Source organism: Mytilus californianus, unplaced genomic scaffold (assembly GCF_021869535.1).
Source record: "Mytilus californianus isolate M0D057914Y unplaced genomic scaffold, xbMytCali1.0.p SCAF_1, whole genome shotgun sequence".
Taxonomy (NCBI): Eukaryota; Metazoa; Mollusca; class Bivalvia; order Mytilida; family Mytilidae; genus Mytilus; species Mytilus californianus.
The window spans coordinates 116322761-116341300 of NW_026262581.1; the positions used below are offsets into that span (position 1 = coordinate 116322761).

At 30.9% G+C, this 18540-nt stretch overlaps 1 protein-coding gene across 2 annotated transcripts in view; it reads right to left on the reverse strand.

Moving 5' to 3' along the window:
• Window positions 1-18540, reverse strand: part of LOC127731503 (nipped-B-like protein) — a 71198-nt gene that overhangs the window by 19131 nt on the left and 33527 nt on the right. For both annotated transcript variants that reach the window (XM_052240330.1, XM_052240329.1), the window contains exons 10-30: window positions 18248-18283; window positions 17630-17743; window positions 17132-17287; window positions 16479-16585; window positions 16084-16170; window positions 15196-15430; window positions 13646-13797; window positions 13135-13215; window positions 12077-12177; window positions 11398-11569; window positions 11026-11108; window positions 10599-10728; window positions 10156-10299; window positions 9350-9418; window positions 8618-8707; window positions 7812-8023; window positions 6247-6349; window positions 5448-5546; window positions 4443-4589; window positions 3729-3863; window positions 3267-3371 (exon numbers count right to left, since the gene is read on the reverse strand). In XM_052240330.1, coding sequence (XP_052096290.1) covers window positions 3267-3371; window positions 3729-3863; window positions 4443-4589; window positions 5448-5546; window positions 6247-6349; window positions 7812-8023; window positions 8618-8707; window positions 9350-9418; window positions 10156-10299; window positions 10599-10728; window positions 11026-11108; window positions 11398-11569; window positions 12077-12177; window positions 13135-13215; window positions 13646-13797; window positions 15196-15430; window positions 16084-16170; window positions 16479-16585; window positions 17132-17287; window positions 17630-17743; window positions 18248-18283 — 2558 coding nt within the window. The remainder of the gene's footprint in view (window positions 1-3266; window positions 3372-3728; window positions 3864-4442; window positions 4590-5447; window positions 5547-6246; window positions 6350-7811; window positions 8024-8617; window positions 8708-9349; window positions 9419-10155; window positions 10300-10598; window positions 10729-11025; window positions 11109-11397; window positions 11570-12076; window positions 12178-13134; window positions 13216-13645; window positions 13798-15195; window positions 15431-16083; window positions 16171-16478; window positions 16586-17131; window positions 17288-17629; window positions 17744-18247; window positions 18284-18540) is intronic.

Below are 18540 nucleotides of genomic sequence, written 5' to 3' on the forward strand. Positions count from 1 at the left end.
AATCTAATATTAAGCAACTTAAATGAAGTTGTGTTTTTTTTTATTAACTTGCATGCAAATGTCATCTTATCTTTTTACAAAAAAAACTGTTTAAAAAGTAGTTTGTTTCTGTTGTTGATGACATTAAGTATTGAGAGCACATAGCTAAAGAAATAGGAAAATAACTTTCCCCTCCATCCCTTATCAAAATTATCAATTTAAGTTGAAACATACAAGTTCATCCTTTTGATTGCACAAGGAATTAACAACTATAAATTCATAAATTAATGCGTTCATTTATTATTGCGATTTTTGAAGAACTGACAAAAATGCAAGATTAAATAATAATGATAATAAAATGCTTCGCTGGGGCATAGCTTGATACGACCGCAGAGGTCGAACCCTGAACAGTTGGGGCAAGTATGGACACAACATTCAAGCTTGATACAGCTCTGAAATTGGATTGTTATTAAATATTTGACACAGCATAGGTTTCTGACACAGAAAGAATGTGGTCTAAGAACTTGAATTTTTTTAATTTACCTATTATGGTCCAATGTCCAAAATCAAAATACATGGTTAGATTCAGCATATCAAAGAACCCCATATATTCAATTTTTGTTAAATAATAGGTTAATAATAAAAGTTTAATTTTGGACCCCAACTTGGACAAACTTGAAAACTGGGCCCATAATCAAAAATCTAAACACATGTTTAGATTTAGCATATCAAAGAACCCCAAGAATTCAATTTTTGCTAAAATCAAACTAAGTTTAATTTTGGACCCTTTGGACCTTAATGTAGACCAATTTAAAAAACGGGACTTAAAATTAAAAATCTAAATACACGGTTAGATTTGGAATATCAAAGAACCCCAATAATTCAATTTTTGATGAAATCAAACAAAGTTTAATTTTGGACCCTTTTGACCTCAATATGAACCAATTTGATAGCGGGGCCCACAAATAAAAAATCTAAATTCATGGTTAGATTCAGCATATCAAAGAACCCCATATATTCAATTTTTGTTGAAATCAAAAAAAGTTTAATTTTGGACCCCAACTTGGACCAACTTGAAAACTGGGCCCATAATCAAAAATCTAAACACATGTTTAGATTCAGCATATCAAAGAACCACAAGAATTCAATTTTTGTTAAAATCAAACTAAGTTTAATTTTGGACCCTTTGGACCGCAATGAAGACCAATTTAAAAAACGGGACCCAAATTAAAAATCTAAAAACACGGTTAGATTTGGCATATCAAAGAACCCCAATAATTCAATTTTTGATGAAATCAAACAAAGTTTAATTTTGGACCCTTTTGACCTCAATATGAACCAATTTGATAGCGGGGCCCACAAATAAAAAATCTAAATTCATGGTTAGATTCAGCATATCAAAGAATCTCATATATTCAATTTTTGTTGAAATCAAACAAAGTTTAATTTTGGACCCCAATTTGGACCAACTTGAAAACTGGGCCCATAATCAAAAATCTAAATACATGTTTAGATTCAGCATATCAAAGAACCCCATATATTCAATTTTTGTTGAAATCAAACAAAGTTTAAACACTGGACCCTATCTTGGACCAACTTGAAAACTGGGCCCATAATAAAAAATCTAAACACATGTTTAGATTCAGCATATCAAAGAACCCCAAGAATTCAATTTTTGTTAAAATCAAACTTAGTTTAATTTTGGACCCTTTGGACCTTAATGTAGACCAATTTAAAAAACAGGACCCAAAATTAAAAATCTAAATACACGGTTAGATTTGGAATATCAAAGAACCCCAATAATTCAATTTTAGATGAAATCAAACAAAGTTTAATTTTGGACCCTTTTGACCTCAATATGAACCAATTTGATAATTGGGTCCACAAATAAAAAATCTAAATACATGGTTAGATTCAGCATATCAAAGAACCTCATATATTCAATTTTTGTTGAAATCAAACAAAGTTTAATTTTGGACCCCAATTTGGACCAACTTGAAAACTGGGCCAAAAATCAAAAATCTAAATACATGTTTAGATTCAGCATATCAAAGAACCTCATATATTCAATTTTTGCTAAAATCAAACAAAGTTTAATTTTGGACCCTTTGGACATTAATGTAGACCAATTTGAAAACTGGACCCAAAATTAAAAATCTAAATACACTGTTAGATTCGGCATAACAAATAAATAAATGTGATCAAAGATTTTACAAATCTAATGCGCCATACTGTGCAATTAAAGATTACTTCATGAAATTTTTCAATATTTGAAATTTGAAAAAAAAATAATATTTGAAGAATAATTCTTTTTAATTTCTGAAATCTGAAATGAGAAAAAATTGACCTCCCACAATTTCTTTTTATCCCCCCCCCCCTTTTTTCCCCCAAAAAATTCTTTCCCTCAAGATATGGTCATAATCTCAATTCAAATTTCCAATGGAGTTGGAAACCATTATTACCCATTTAAATTTACCTTAGTGCTAACTTAATCTTTTTTATAATAGAATTAAAAATATAGTGTCAAATCTTTCATATGGATTTTTTGGTAAAAAAAAAAAGATGCAACATTTGCAGATATTTTTACTGGTCTTCCTTTTATAAATATGCATTTCTTTAAACATAATTTAAAAGCAGTGTAAGGGAAGTAACCAAAACGTTGTATTTGGATTACCTCCCTTACACTGTTTTAAATTATCTTTATTGTTCATTAACCATTACTTTATACATAATTTAAAAGCAGTGTAAGGGAGATAATTTCAATGATGTATTTGATTTATCTCCCTTACACTGCTTTAGATTATGTTTTGTACTAAAGTATTTGTCCATTAACCAGGACAACCTTGTTTTTCCCCCTTTTTTGCCCCTAATTCCTAAACGGTTTGAGCCATAACCCCCCAAAGCAAATCCTAACCATCCCTTTGTGGTATGGAAACTTGTAGAATAATTTCAGAGAGATCCATACACCGTTCCACAGTTATTGTCTGGAAACAAGAAAATGCTTGATTTTGGCCCCTTTTTGGCCCCTAATTCCTTAACTGTTGGTACCATAACCCCCAAAATCAATCCCAACCTTCCTTTTGTGGTATTTAACCTTATGGTCAAATTTCAAAAAGATCCATTCACTTAAACTAAAGTTAGAGTGCGAAAACCAATGTGTCTTCGGACGACGACGACGACGCCAACGTCATACCAATATACGACCACAAAATTTTTTTGCGGTCGTATAAAAACCTTGCAACAGTTTCTGAATTTACAGTATATATAGGAACTTTAATGGTACTTACGACTTCTGTTATGTTAACAACTCTTTGTAACAACTTGGATGAATCTTTTTCTCTATTGCTAAGAGCTGTAAACCACATGGTCTGGAACACTTCATTTACCAGTTTCTAAATATACATGATAATGTTAGTTCTGAAAGCTGTAAATTATAAATGACTTTTGTATTGATGTCTGTCTATACTGCACCCCTTGGGGTGGATTTAGATCTGATTGGACAACTGTTTGGATATCACAAATTTAATTACTTTTACTGTACAATGTTTTGCCTTATTAACAAGTTGTATATGTACAAAGTGGGGTGTCTTAATAATTGGAAATAGCTTTGTTTATTGTGCCCATTTGCAGAAACTGAATATGAATAGGATAACAAAGAGCTGCACTATGAGAGCATGATACGCTTTGTCACGTTTTAACCAATTGCTAAAATTCCAAGTACAAATGTCAATAGGATAAGTTGTACATACCTTTATACCTTCTTCGTCATTCACTCTACGAATCATTTTCACACACATTTCTGGTATTTTGGGAAAATCACTTTGTTCAATGCAAATGTCTCTAAATATTTTTATCACCCGTTTTCTAACACTGATTCCAGTATCCTGAAATTAACATTTGAGAACTCAATACAAATTCAAATATTGTTTTCAAAAAAACTCATTCCACTTATTAAAGTCGACTTAAAAAAAATTGAGTTCTAGATACTCCATGCAAATAGAGTCTATCAAACTCAACTGAACTGTTATTTAAAGAAGTCATTCAACTACTGAACAACCTTAATAAAGATAAACTTAAAACATGCAGGCTTATATCAGACATAAATCTAAAAACAAAATTGTGCCTGTATGGACAGTGCTACACCAACTTTTGAATTTTCATTGCATTGTGTTATCACATCCACTACATACTGTACTAATTTAGATCAAAACATCATCATGATCAGTGAAGCATGCAATCAAGGTCATATCAATCCTTTAAGCTATGTTTTAGCATTATCATAATCTTCATGTAATCTTGTGCAGCAAAATAATAATATCAAATCAGATTCACAACAAATTATATAAAATCTGATATGGGACACATAGATGGACTGAAGCACAGACAAAAAACCTATGCTTCCTACTGCTTGAGGCGAATTTGGCCTAAAAAACAATGTGCATGTAGATACAAAAAGTAGTTACCAGTATTCTGTCAGACAACATTTGGAAGTAATCAGGTATAAGTTCTGGACGGATTAGAATAAACCTTCCTACTAACTCTACTGCTGCCTCTCGTACAGATGTTGATTGATCAAGGAATCTTCCATGAACACCTTTCTGCATGTCATTCTGAAATCAAATAACATTCACTTGTAAATTTAACATATCTGGTTTGACTATATTTATGACTTTTGTATATAAGACAAAAACATACAAAGTTCATCTCTTTCCAAATTTGCTTTATAAACCTTATACGATAGTGAAAAAAAAAGCAAAACATGTTCACTAAGTATCCAACACATAAATTTGGTTGTTAAACTTAGCATAAAATGAGGGTCAGCCTATCAGACTTTTTAAAATAAGTTATACTCTCTTGAATGCATACTTAAAATTAATTACATTGCACAAGTTGTTGTACTATGTGAAAAAAAAAAAATTCCATAAAGGTTTGACAAAGTTGTTGAAGTTTAAAAAACTTTACCATAGACTGAATGTAAATGTTGATGACGCAGACTACCAAATCTAGGATTGCCATGTCTCACTTACATGACAGAAAAATCACAGGCTCAACAAAAAAGACCAGATGTTTATTTGTATCATCAGCTGAATTTTTGTCTATGTATGAGTTACTGGAACCACTGAATGTTTGTGTATAGCAGTACAACATTTTTAATTGAAAAAAAATCTATTACAAACCTTCTGGTTTAAATTTAGCAAATATATTTTGAAACTATTCTTCCATATAATATACAGTAACATCACTAGTGACATAACCAATGATACTGTTGTTGCAAGACTAAAATTAACATATAGTCGGCAAATTATCCCAACTCTTACAGCCAGTACTGTTTAAATTATTTAATTTTTTAAATCAATAACACAAAATACCCTCTATTTGCATGATCTACAAGCTTAAATATATTCATTTTAATCCTGAATACTCTGATATACTTATATGCAATATCTTTGAATGAACAAACTACTTACTCTTGCTAAAATGCCTGGATCAGCTTCTACCACAGCAGTTAAACATTTCATAGCTTTTGTTCGTACTGCTACTGCGTTTTCACTCAATACTCTCAAAATCTGGAATACATAATTATGTTGTTGCAAAAATATGTTTAATACTTTTCGCAAGTTCCCCTTTATTACCCATAATTTTGACCCAAGCAGGTACATTTTAATTGCAGAAAAAAAACTAAAAGAAATGACATAGTTTGAAGACTTTATATTACAGAAAATATTACCAACTTGTATGGTTTAAAGTGGCCTTTTGAAACATTAGTGAATGGTAGACATCTTGTTTTAATTACAAGCTATACACATTTATATAAAAATATCCATCATAAATACATGTATAAATGGTGTCTCCAAAGTTAACAATGACTGCAGTTCTGTCAGAAATATTGAATTTACTTCCTGGTCTTTTAAGCAAACATAACATTTCATTGTCAGTTATTGTATAGATTCCTCAAGTCCACATTCAACATGTATAGTCAAATCCTAGACTGCCTCCTAGGTATTGTGGTAGCATGCTGGTGTAGAATGCTGGAGGTCATGGGTTTGAACTCCAGCTGGGTCAAACCAAAGATTGGACAATTGGTATTGGCTGCTTCTACACTTGCAGCATTTAAGAGTAAGAGCAAAGACTGGTCTACTCAGTCAGAATAATGTGTCAGGGTAGAGTAACATGTCTTCCTGGAGAATGTTACCTTGGTAATTAGCATGTCAAAAATCTGACTCAGCATGTGCCCCTACTATCATTGGTGGAGCGTAAAAGTCCTACCTGTGTTAAATAAATATCAAAGCTCTGTGCAAATGGTCTTTTGGATGAAAGGTATCTTGCGACTAAACCTGCATTTTCATCATCTAATTTGGTAGAAGGAGGTCTGTAAAATATAGAATATAGCATTAACAATCTAAAAAATATTACATTATTAAGTTATCTCATCTGATTATAACACAAACTGATGCATTGAACACCATAAGCAACCTATAAAGATGATACAATATTTACCTCTATTTTAAAAACAAAAAAGAAGTATTTCCACCAAAACTCACAAAGCATCCATCTTAAATGCATTCATCATTACAAAATGTTGTTTATAAAGAAAAATAACCTTCAAATTTGTAACATTAATTTAATGTTGTTTGCTCAAGATCTAGTGGTGAATATTTCATGCATAATCAGGGTGGTCAATACATTCTCACTGTATTTATGAGACACCCTCTGACAGTGTGCAGCTACTATACAAAGTATCATTAATTCACTACAAAGTATTCAAAAGCTTTTGATTCTGACAAGACTTTTGGATATATTTGTTATGTAATGTTAAACTAAGTTATTAACCTTATCTATACTCTCCCGATGGTTGGAAAAAATTATACAAACATTAATCCTTCAAACTATTAAAATTTATGAGTTGAACATGAATTAGTATTTTTGGGTATGTGGATAATTTAAACCATGTTAAAGTGAACTAAACAAGTAAAACTGTGAGCTACTGCTCACTGATGATACCCCCGCCGAAATATTTCGGTGAATAGGAAGTTGTTGAGTGATGAATCTGAAAACGCATCACACGGTGTAACTTACTTATATAAACCCTGAAACCAAATTTCAGAAATCCTTGTCAAGTAATTCCTGAGAAAAATGTGACGAAAATTTTCAACTTGGCTATAATGTGTAAAATAATACAAGTGTTCGGTAAACAGGAAGTTGTTGAGTCATGAATCTGAAAACGCATCACACGGTGTAACTTACTTATATAAACCCTGAAACCAAATTTCAGAAATCCTTGTCAAGTAGTTCCTGAGAAAAATGCGACGAAAATATTCATTGGACGGACGGACTGACTGACGGATGGACTGACGGAAGGACAGACAGAGGTAAAACAGTATACCCCCAATTTTTTAAAGCGGGGGTATAATAACTAGTGAACCTTGACTTTGGCAATAAACAGAACACACTTTAAGGTGGTAGGCAACATTTTCAAGCCATTCAAACATTCTGAACAAATTATAACTATGTACATCTGAATTTCTGTAATGTTAAACTCTAAAAGTAAAAATTTTGAAAAACTTGCGACTACTCCCTTATAGAAACATATTTCAACCTTACTAACTGCACCAACTCTGGTAGCAGGAAAAATTAATACTAAGTATAAATAATATCTTATAATCATCAAAGTTTGAAATGAACTGCACTGATAGATAGGTTGATCTCTATATAACCTAATCTCATCTGCAGTAGAAAGATACACAAAAATCATTAAAAAAAAAAATGGAAACCAAAACAAAGTATCTCATCTCAACTTTACAGAGTGAGAAAATATAAAATATCTTGCATACCGAAAATTTGAATCTGATGGTTGAATGCCATTTATCTGTGATAGAAGAAATTTCTTTCTTTTCTCCTGATTTTCCATGGTTTCTGTTTCTGTTGATATTTCTACCTCTGTTTCATCAAATTCATCCTCATGATCTCCACTGGCTTTCATTTTCTTCTCTGCTTCCACTGTTGTATCTCGATACCACTGGGCAATGTAGAAATTTCTGGCATGCTGCAAGTTAAATCAAAGTTTGTAAAAATTTAAAAGAGTTGATACCAGCAGGCAAGAAATATTCTCTTATATAGTTCAAAAATTGAGTCAAGCAGGTTCTAGATTTGTATAGCTTGAAAGGTTGAAAGAATATTGTTGGTCAGTGTGTTTAATGTTATCTGTCCAGGCAGTCTGCAGAAAACTGAAGGTCAAGAAAAAGAAAAAAAGTCAACAATTTTTTTTACATACAATGGTTGCTTTTAGATAATGTCCAATGGGTATAGTAAAGTTTCAAGCAAAAGCAAATAGATTTCTAAACCATGCATACATGCATATAAACAATAATATTAAGCAGATGTAACCTGTTAAAGAGTCCATACTAATAACTTTTACTGAAAATGTTGGCAAACAAATGGACATTTGATTTTTATAAGCCATTTAAGTTTTTAGTAATCAGATAAACAATTTTTTTAGAAATCAAATGCCTCTTTATGACGTTTTAAACAACACCTGCAAACAAGATCTGGAAATAACACATATGTAGAAGTACTGATAGAAAAAAAAAAAACAACAAGAGAAAGGTTTCAGTGAAAGCAAGAAACTTGATTTACATACCCAATAAGCTGGTTCATTTTCTGAATTACTAGCTAGGAAATCTAACATGGATTCTTGAAGAGTCTGTGTCGGATCCTCAGATTCTTCAGGCTTAAAAAAAAATATAAAATTAAGTTTTATATATTTTCTATAGAAAATTCAAAATGTTCATCATGACTAAAACGGTACGTGTCAGGACATTATGACTGCCTCATCAAGCTGCTTTTATTCTTCAGTGAATGATTGCTTGGTCAGAGCAAATATAATATGTATATCTAGGACAACCGTCTGATAAAAATCAGTTCATGTATCAATCTTTTATTAAGATCTCTAGAAATTATATCTTTGTTTCTAAGTATTGCACTTTTGATTCCAATCTCGGCAATAATACTGAATCTCTGCTGAATTATTATAAATTTTGCTTATTGTAGCATGACATATGAACAATCTTCTTAAAGTGTATTCTGCAGTATTTAAATTCCTTAATGAGCCAAGTAGCAAGTTTTCATTCTTTTTCAATTGTGGTTTAGCAGAAGATAAATCCTTTCAATAATTCCAAATATACCTTATTGAAAACTGTACATTCCGTAAAGCACAAACTATTCATATTATAATGTGCACATGATAAGTGCTAGAACATTAAAAACAATGATTGTGGTGTCTACTATATGAAAATACTTTATTTACTAAACATTACAGATTTTAGACTGCAAAAAAAAAGATAACTTAAATATATAATAAATTATTTTTTACCTTTTCAGGTTTTTTGTTTCCTCTTGTTGACCTGCTTGATTCTTCATCATCGGTATCCTCTTCATTAACCTAAATGAGAGATGCAGAAATTAAAAATAACCGATATAGCATACCAGTTTTGCCAAAAAATTACCAGGAAAACATCTTAATAATAAATGACTTCTTTACTACTTCTATTTCACCTTGCATTCTGCTCCCTCACCCCCATTTTAATCAATAAACCATTTAACATGTATTATATACCTATTGTGAGAATATAATAAATAGCAAAATTTCCATTCAAAAACTTTTTTGTGTTGTTAACTCAATGTAAACTGTTGTTGATATCTCTCTTTGGTCTTCTACATGTATACAATGAAACAATACACATTCTTATCTGTACATACATATTGCTTTAGTTTAATACATTGAATACATTTTCCTAAAGGCCCTTACCAACAAATATACTTAAACTATTCTTTTACTCTTAAAACCTATCGAAAATAAAAGAAGAATATGTCCATGGGACAAAGATGCCCCCCACTTGCAAATATATGACAAATTCTGCAACTTTTCAATTTACAAAGTGACACAACTCAAGCAGGGAAAGTGAGGCCACCCAAATTCGAACTGGATCTGTGTTTGGTGGCAATAAGCATTGTGTATAAGTTTTTATAGTTTTATAAATTTTTGGTTTTGAGTTAAACTACAGTTAGAGTGTGGAAACAAATTTTGGGAACTATGGATGGAAGTATAGATAGACAAGGGTTAAACTTAATGCCCCCTCTGCCCAACAGGGCATAAAAATATGTGAACAAATTACTTACTTTAGCTACTATTTCATCTATAGACTCTTGATTGAGTTGACTAGAAACTGCATCTTTACGTAATCTTGATGCAACTATACCAAGATATTCTAAAGATGCTACCCTGAGGGACATATCTACAGATTTATTACTGAACTGCTTCACCTAAAATTACAGAAAATAGATTAATATTAGAACAGTTACCATTGTATTTTCCATTTAAGAATGTGTTATAAACATGATTTTGTCATTGAAGCAATTTAGTATTGATGGTACATCTATGATAGTCACATCACAGTTTTTCTTCACTCATGGAGATTTAGTTTAACATATTCATTTGATAATTGTCTATTGTTGGCCATATTGCTGCCTCTAGATATCTTGTGTTTTTTTTGTGTCATTGTGTTGTTGTTAAATGATGCATACTTCAAGTCTCATACAAATTAGAAATATATAAAACATACCAATATTCTTCCTAATAAACTCAGCAGCAGTTCTGATGATGGCCATTCTGGTTTATTAACAGTAGAAAGCAGATCTTGTACAAAATTCTCAAATAATGGCCGGTAATCTTCTTCCCCTTTTACAGTACATCTAGAAAAAAAGAAATGTGTTTAGGTTTTAGAAGTTTTTAATCTTTCTTTCAAGCCAATTTTTATGCATCTTGAGGAATACTTAAGAACTCTCAATCTTAAAAGAGCAAATGATATTTCAAATATTAATAGACTACATATGAACATTCAGAATGTAGATCTAACTTGATTTCTTTTCTTTTAAAACTTGTGATTTCTGACATATTTTCACTATAAAACATTGAATTAATAATCTTCATACATCATATATCATATTTTAAAAGCTAAGCATTAAAAAAGTTATTTGATTTATACTTACTTTTGTAAGAAAACAGAGAGAAAATTGTGTGCTGTTCTCATTGCATTTTCAAATGAGGTAACAATAAGGATATCTGTGTCAGTCTGAAAATAAATGTTCAAATATTTTGTTTAATATTCTGTCAATTTTAAGTGCTATTGGTAGATATATATTTGTACAATAACAGATTTACAATTTCTACCAGATCAATTTTCAGTTCAACTGAGTACTGAATTTATAAACTATGAACTGCATTACATTCTAAATCTGGTAAGCACAAGTACATTAAATCAACTTTTTTAATAAATATACAAAGTGAGAAAAAAAATTATACTGCATATTCATTTGATTGCACATCCCTATCACCATATCTTAAATTACCCCCAAACTTACCTGGCCACGTTTGACTTTTTGATTAGATTTGTTTTTCTTTGACACTGGTATTTCTTCTTCTGAAACATCTTCATTAGAGTTTTCAGTTTTTGGCTGTGGTAAGGTTACAACACTCTGGATCAGCTGTAATGCCAAAGCTGTCACCATCTGTATTGACTCTTCAGAGTTTAATCTAAAATCGTACATGTATATTAGACATCAATATTATATCACAATGATATTTGTAATATTTAAAACAGTTTATTTATGTGCACATTACTTTGTCCTTTGATTCAAGCTTAAAGATAAGTATCCCCCTACATCTACTTTAAGTCATTGTTTACTATTACATAAAAATGTTATGAGTACCTTTACAATGTTAAACTGGAAAGAATTCTAGATCTTATAAAGAACTTGTTCATACCTTGCTTGGTAAACAAATAAATAGCTATAAAATGCAAAACTCAACTCTATTGTACTAAGAATCCCTTTCCGTTTTACCATCCTATAACATAAACAGGATTCATCCCTACAGAACGATTTTATAAAATTGATGATTAAATCTAAACACAAACTATATCATGTCCTCTATTTTTTCATATTGTGACCTAGTTTTGTGTCAGTGTTAAATCATAAAACAGTTATAAAGGATATCCAAGAATTGTAATGTATCTGTTTCTATCAATTTCACTGTAATTACCTGTAATTCCTGAGATTCCTTTTACTTGATGGCAATCGTGCTAAACTTGCAAAGATGTCTTCTAAAATAAGCTGCCTATGTTTTTCATATCTTGAAAATACCTTAGAAAATAATAAAACATATGTTGCTATTAACAATAAGTTTCTCTACTCTTTATAAAAAAATTAGTAAATGGAGAATGCGTCCATGGGACACAGATGATGCCCCCGCTTGCAAATAACGTTATAAAGGGGCATAACTCGAGAACTGTAAAAGTGACACCACCCAAAATTGGAACATGGTCCGAGCTTTGTTGTAATAAGCATTGTGTACACATTTCATAACATTTGGTTGAGGCAAACTAAAGTTAGAGAATGGAAACTAGTTTTGGGACAGACGTACAGAATGACAAGGGTAACACTTAATTCCCTTAACTGCCACGCAGGGGCACAAAAACATTTTTTCCCACAAATTGAATCAATATTGAGAAAACAACCATTATGTATCACTGTAAAAGGGTACACAAGATTTTTTTTAATCTATGTTGGCAATTCCTTCTTTGAAAACAAAGTTTGACTAATTTTTTCATTTTCTTAAAGAATACGGATACTTGTGTAAAGGTTTAGAGTTGTCAAATATTTCTATAATATCTAATGAGCCTGACTTAGATTGATTGTACTCTAACTGATCTTTGAACTTTTAATTTGAACATCTCACACTGTACCTACATAGCTAGTTTCATAAAATCAAAATTGCCTAACTGATTGATAAAGAAAACAAACTTATTTGAAGAGAATATTTGTCATCATCTACTACATTTTCCATTGAATATTTCTTGTCAAAATCTAAAAAATTCAATCTTTGCTTTGCCTGGGACAAAAAAAAACAGCTCCTTATAATGCTCTAACCCTCATCAATCAGAGCAATGACAATAAATTTATGTAATATCTAATAGCCAATTAAGTCCTTGGAAAGAACACATCACAATACTCTGTACGATTAGCTTCTTTTTAAGTGATTTTTGGAACATTACACAAATTTTACTTCATTCCAGATTAAAAATGAATTGATATACTTACTGTAGTTACAAGTTTCATTGCATTTAACTGTATCTCGCTGATGTTTTCTACAAAGAAAGGTCCTACACCCAATGTAGAAACCTGAAATAAATAAATAATTTGTCAATGTTTTTTCCTTCATTATTGAATGAAGTTGTATAAACAACTTTCACTTGCAAAAACATATCAAACTAAAATAATAAGAATACTGGTATCTTATCTAATAAAATTTTAAGTTCAAAAATTATTTCTGATCCATTTGTTGATGTTTACAGACAAGCTAAATAGGTGAAAACTGACATGAATAACTACTTGGATGGGAGTATAAGTAGTTTGGTTTATTCATCTTCAAATGTGTATTTTTTACAGATTATAAATAATTTTGTGAAAGTGAAATTAAACAATAACACATCTGAAAATTTATCCAACAGAAATTCCTGGCTAACAGTATCACCAGACAGGTGCTGATATTTATAAACGTATTCTATTATTACTGACATCACTGGTAAGAGGATGCAAGAATTAAAATTACCTGTAATATAGTTGTGTCTGTGAGTTCTTGAATTTCTAAAATTTCTGATAAATTGCTGATCATTTCAGCCATTTTATTATACAAAGTTATTGATGATTTATGTTTTACTTGGCCAGCTCGAGCTCTTTTAGCTTTTGAACTTGTGTAGGCATCTGAAATACAAAAATATTTTTACATTTCTTCATCCTCAATCTTGAAGATAGAAACAACAAAGGTAACAATTACTATATAACAAAAGTATATGTATATTCATATAAACATGTTTGTGATCGATAAAATACTATTTCAGAGTTTTGATAAGGTTGCAATTCTGATGATGCAATCTAACTTAATGAATAAGATTTTCAACTAAGCTAGTTCCATTAATTTAAGACCATTTTAGGAAAAATATGCATAAAAGAAAAGATGTGCACTTTTCTCGACATCCTACTATCGATGAAAATTTTAGCATGTGCTTTCTAATAAATCCTATCAACAATTCCACAAACACATTCTACTGTTTTCAATCTATTCCTCATACCCACATTACACTTTTTCCTGGAAGAGCTTTAATTGAATTCAAGATATTATTTAACTAACAAAACTGTAAATGTAAAGGGTGTAACTCTCATTCTGTTACATATTATTATGATATAACAGACATAAAGATGATGCAGCTGCCAACATCCATATTTTTACTTTATTTCTTGCCCAATTGTTTGCTTTATAAGCTCTACAACCACTTCTTAAACATTTGCATCATTTCTCAACAATTACTTATAGAAAACAGAATGATTAGGGCAAACCAAAACCTTCAACAAGTATGTGATATAACATTAAATTCCATGGCCTTTTCACTTTTACAAATGATTGGATCTTGGCTGGACTACCTTCCACCATGGTTAACAATAATCGGATCTCAGCTGGAACACCTACCATCATGGTTAACAATGATTGGATCTCAGCTGCACCACCTACCATCATGGTTAACAATGATTGGATCTCAGCTGCACCACCTACCATCATGGTTGACAGTGATTGGATCTCAGCTGGACCACCTACCATCATGGTTAACAATGATTGGATCTCAGCTGGACCACCTACCATCATGGTTCACAATGATTGAATCTCAGCTGGACCACCTACCATCATGGTTAACAATGATTGGATCTCAGCTGGACCACCTACCATCATGGTTAACAATGACTGGATCTCAGCTGTACTACCTACCATCATGGTTAACAATGATTGGATCTCAACTGGACCACCTACCATCATTGTTGACAATGATTGGATCTCAGCTGGACCACCCACCATCATGGTTTAAATAACAATGATTGGATGATTGATTATTGGTTGTTTGACATCAGATAACAAATATTTCATGCATATTCAGAAAGAGAACAATATAAAAATATATTACTTTAAATGGCAATTAAAACCTGAAGTGATTTGAACAGGTATTTTATCTCAATTTACTATTGTAAACACACTGCATAAAAGTAGATAAAAGTTTGATAGCAAGACATTTCATTATCATGTTTTATCCTAATTACACAATATAAAATTACCTTTTTTCTTATCAATCCTGTAGACTGGATCAAATTCTGGATATATTGAATTTAGTAACTGAAATTTTCCAAACAATAAAATCCTTTCTATCACATCTTCTATATACACTTGTTTTGGCATACTTTTTGCACTCATTATATAAGTGGCTGTGAGAGCAGCGTCCATACTTCGCATTACACGCTCCATTGTTAATTCTCTCCATAATCTTTGTTCATCTTCATCTTCCATGTCATTCTACAAGAGTATATTTATGCTGATGTGTGATACAAAACTACATTGATAAGTTGAAATACATGTATCTGATATTATTCCATTGAAGCTAATCTTGTTCAAGAAATATCTCAAAATGACTATTTCCATGTTGCTTGGGAACTTTTTCCTTCTTATCAGGACCCAATATTTGCCTTAGACAGGCCTTTACAAATCACATATTAATTTTATTGTTTGATAAATGTTAATGACAAAACACTGGAAGATTTTTGTAAACAAGTATCACAGTTGTCATTTCAACAATTATTTTCAAAAATAGTCAATATTTGAAATTTTTTATGAACTGTATGCTTATGATGAATTATTTATATGTAAACTGGGACACTGAAAACTTTATTTCACCAAATATATATGTCTTGTTAAATAGATATAATTTGTTGGTAAGTGAAATATGGTTATTGAATACATTATTTACCTGTAACAATTACTTGAAATGTATTAAGGTTCCCTGAAAATATCCTTACAAGTTAACACTTCTACTTCTGAACTTTCAAACAGAATATTCAGAGTTTGTAAGGAATGCCATCATTGTGAAAGATTTTCACTGGATGTCTTTTGCAAGATATAATGAAAGTGGAAAATGCTTTCTGAACAGTCTTTATAACATTATAACTTACAGCACTAATGATCGGTGTAATCCTTGAACCATCTCTAACATTCCACTGAAGAATCGTTAATAACTTTATCAATGTTGCTGCTGGGACCTGACAAGATAAAAAGTTCAATTGAATCTAACTACCGTTTTGTTGTTTAATGTATTTAAATTTCAGATGTATACTGCATTCATTACATCATGATCATTTTTCATACATCTTCTCTTGATTAAAATAAATAGAATTTACCGCATGCACAGAGATTAAAAAAAAAACATCTAAGGTTGTATAAAGAAAAGTGTATCACTTATAGTTTCAAAAAGTCCAATTTCAAAGTTACTTTTTAGTAGGATTAGATATAAATATCTGAAGTTCCTCGGAGTACTTGGAGAAATTTTATCAAATGTAAAAAATCTCACCTGATTCAGGACTCCCATTGTCTTCAACTTTGCTGCTTCACCACACAACTCTGCGAGTGTTGACTTTGCTATCAACGTTTCTTCTGGAATTTCAGTTTCTTCATCATCTGTTTTACATCACAAATAACATATCAGTGACAAGTCTTTTTTTAAGATGGATTACAGATCTTCTATAAAAGCATGCAAAGCAAACCTTTGATCAACTTGCTTGCTATGTTTGATTGGATGTTTGCAAACAATAGGTAGGCGGAGTTTCAGTCTGTTTTGTATATACTGGAATTTGATTAGACAATAAAAATTGACATGCAATGAAGTTAATGTTTATTGTCCAATCAAATTCCAGTATATAGTAAACAGACTACCTACCTTTTGTTTACAAACATCCAAACAAACATAGCAAGCAAGTTGATCAAAGGTTTGCATTGCATGCTTTTATAGAAGAGCTGTAAAACTAGAAAATGTTCATGAAATTGATCTCATTATCTGGCTGATCGTTATCATTCTTTTCTTATCTTTTTTCATACTATTTGAGTAACTGCTTTTAAAATTATTTAATAGAATTAATCACATATGTAAATAGTTTTATACAGTCTGTTCAGTATTACCCTTTTTGTGCAAGATTTATATATGGTACCAACATTTAAACTACTCACTTGGATCTAAGGAACCAAAGTTGACATCTTCTGCAGAATCAAAAATGGTTTCTATGCATGAACTAAATTTTTTAAAGGTGGGACTATCTAATAATTCTTCTATTGATAATTCCTGTTGCAATCTATGTCTTCTTTTGTCCTTTTTCTTCTTTTTAACTGTAATGAAAAACAAAATACAAATCAACTGATTTCATTAAGAAATGTCTGGTTGTATGGCCATATTATGTCACTTCATGTTGTAGACAGTTACCTAACTTACTTGCTTCAACTTACCTTAATATGTGACTCTGATCATATACCATATTCACCAGCAGAGGACAAGAAGACATCCTAATCAATACTTGGAGTATTATTAACATCCCATGTATGCATGTATGTTCTAAAGAATTGCCAATATCTTCTTCCCCTTCTATACACAATCCAACAATAAAAATTGAGGCTTATCAATTTCAGTTATGAATGTCTATTTTAAAGTGTGCTAGTATATACTATACAAACCTTCAACAGGACTAGGAGGTTCACTTTCTTCATCTGTATCATATTGTCTCCGTTTTTTCCGCCGATTTCTTCCATCGTCATCATCTGACTCTTCATAATATGACCTTTTATTGCCTGGTAACAGAAATAATTTCTTCTTGAATTGTAATTTTTTTGCAACAAATAAATCAAATAATTAAATTTTTTATTTTACATTTGTCTCTACATATGAGATAGCACTTTTTTTACAAAACAACAATGAAATAAAAATAAGTAACTTCAAAATTATAAAACTGTTCATTCAGAACTTCTCTTTATTATTCCAAATCAAAGTCAACAATTTAAAAAAAATACAAACAAAAACCAGATAAATAAAATCCTGTACATGTTGTAGTAGAATATTACTAACAAAATTGAAATGTGACTTAATCAATGCAATGATCCTCCCGTCCTATTTTTCATATCATTAAAAACATTTAATTAATTTCAGATTTTAAAGTATATACTATACAAGTTTAGAATACTTATTTAAGAACCAGCTTTTGTCAATCAATCTCAAAACACCCCTTTACAATTATTGCATTACTATAGCTTTAATAACAGTCCTGCAGTTATCTTAATAATAAGATTAAAACCTACCTGAACTATGTGAACGTCGATCTGTTTTTGCTTTAACTGAAAAAAAAAGATGCAATCAATTACAGAGTTTTAACTTGAATAATACTTCGAAAACTTATCATTATAAGCCTACTTATGTCTTTAAATAAACAAGATGGTGCACACGCTGCCATGCTAAGTGTTGATGATTTAGAGACAGTTTAATTTATGTTCATCATTAACAGTACTTTTAACGCCGTTTTACCATTGTTAACATCCCTTTATCTTTTGTTAATGTTGTTATATATTTGAGATTACACAATCAAATGAAATAG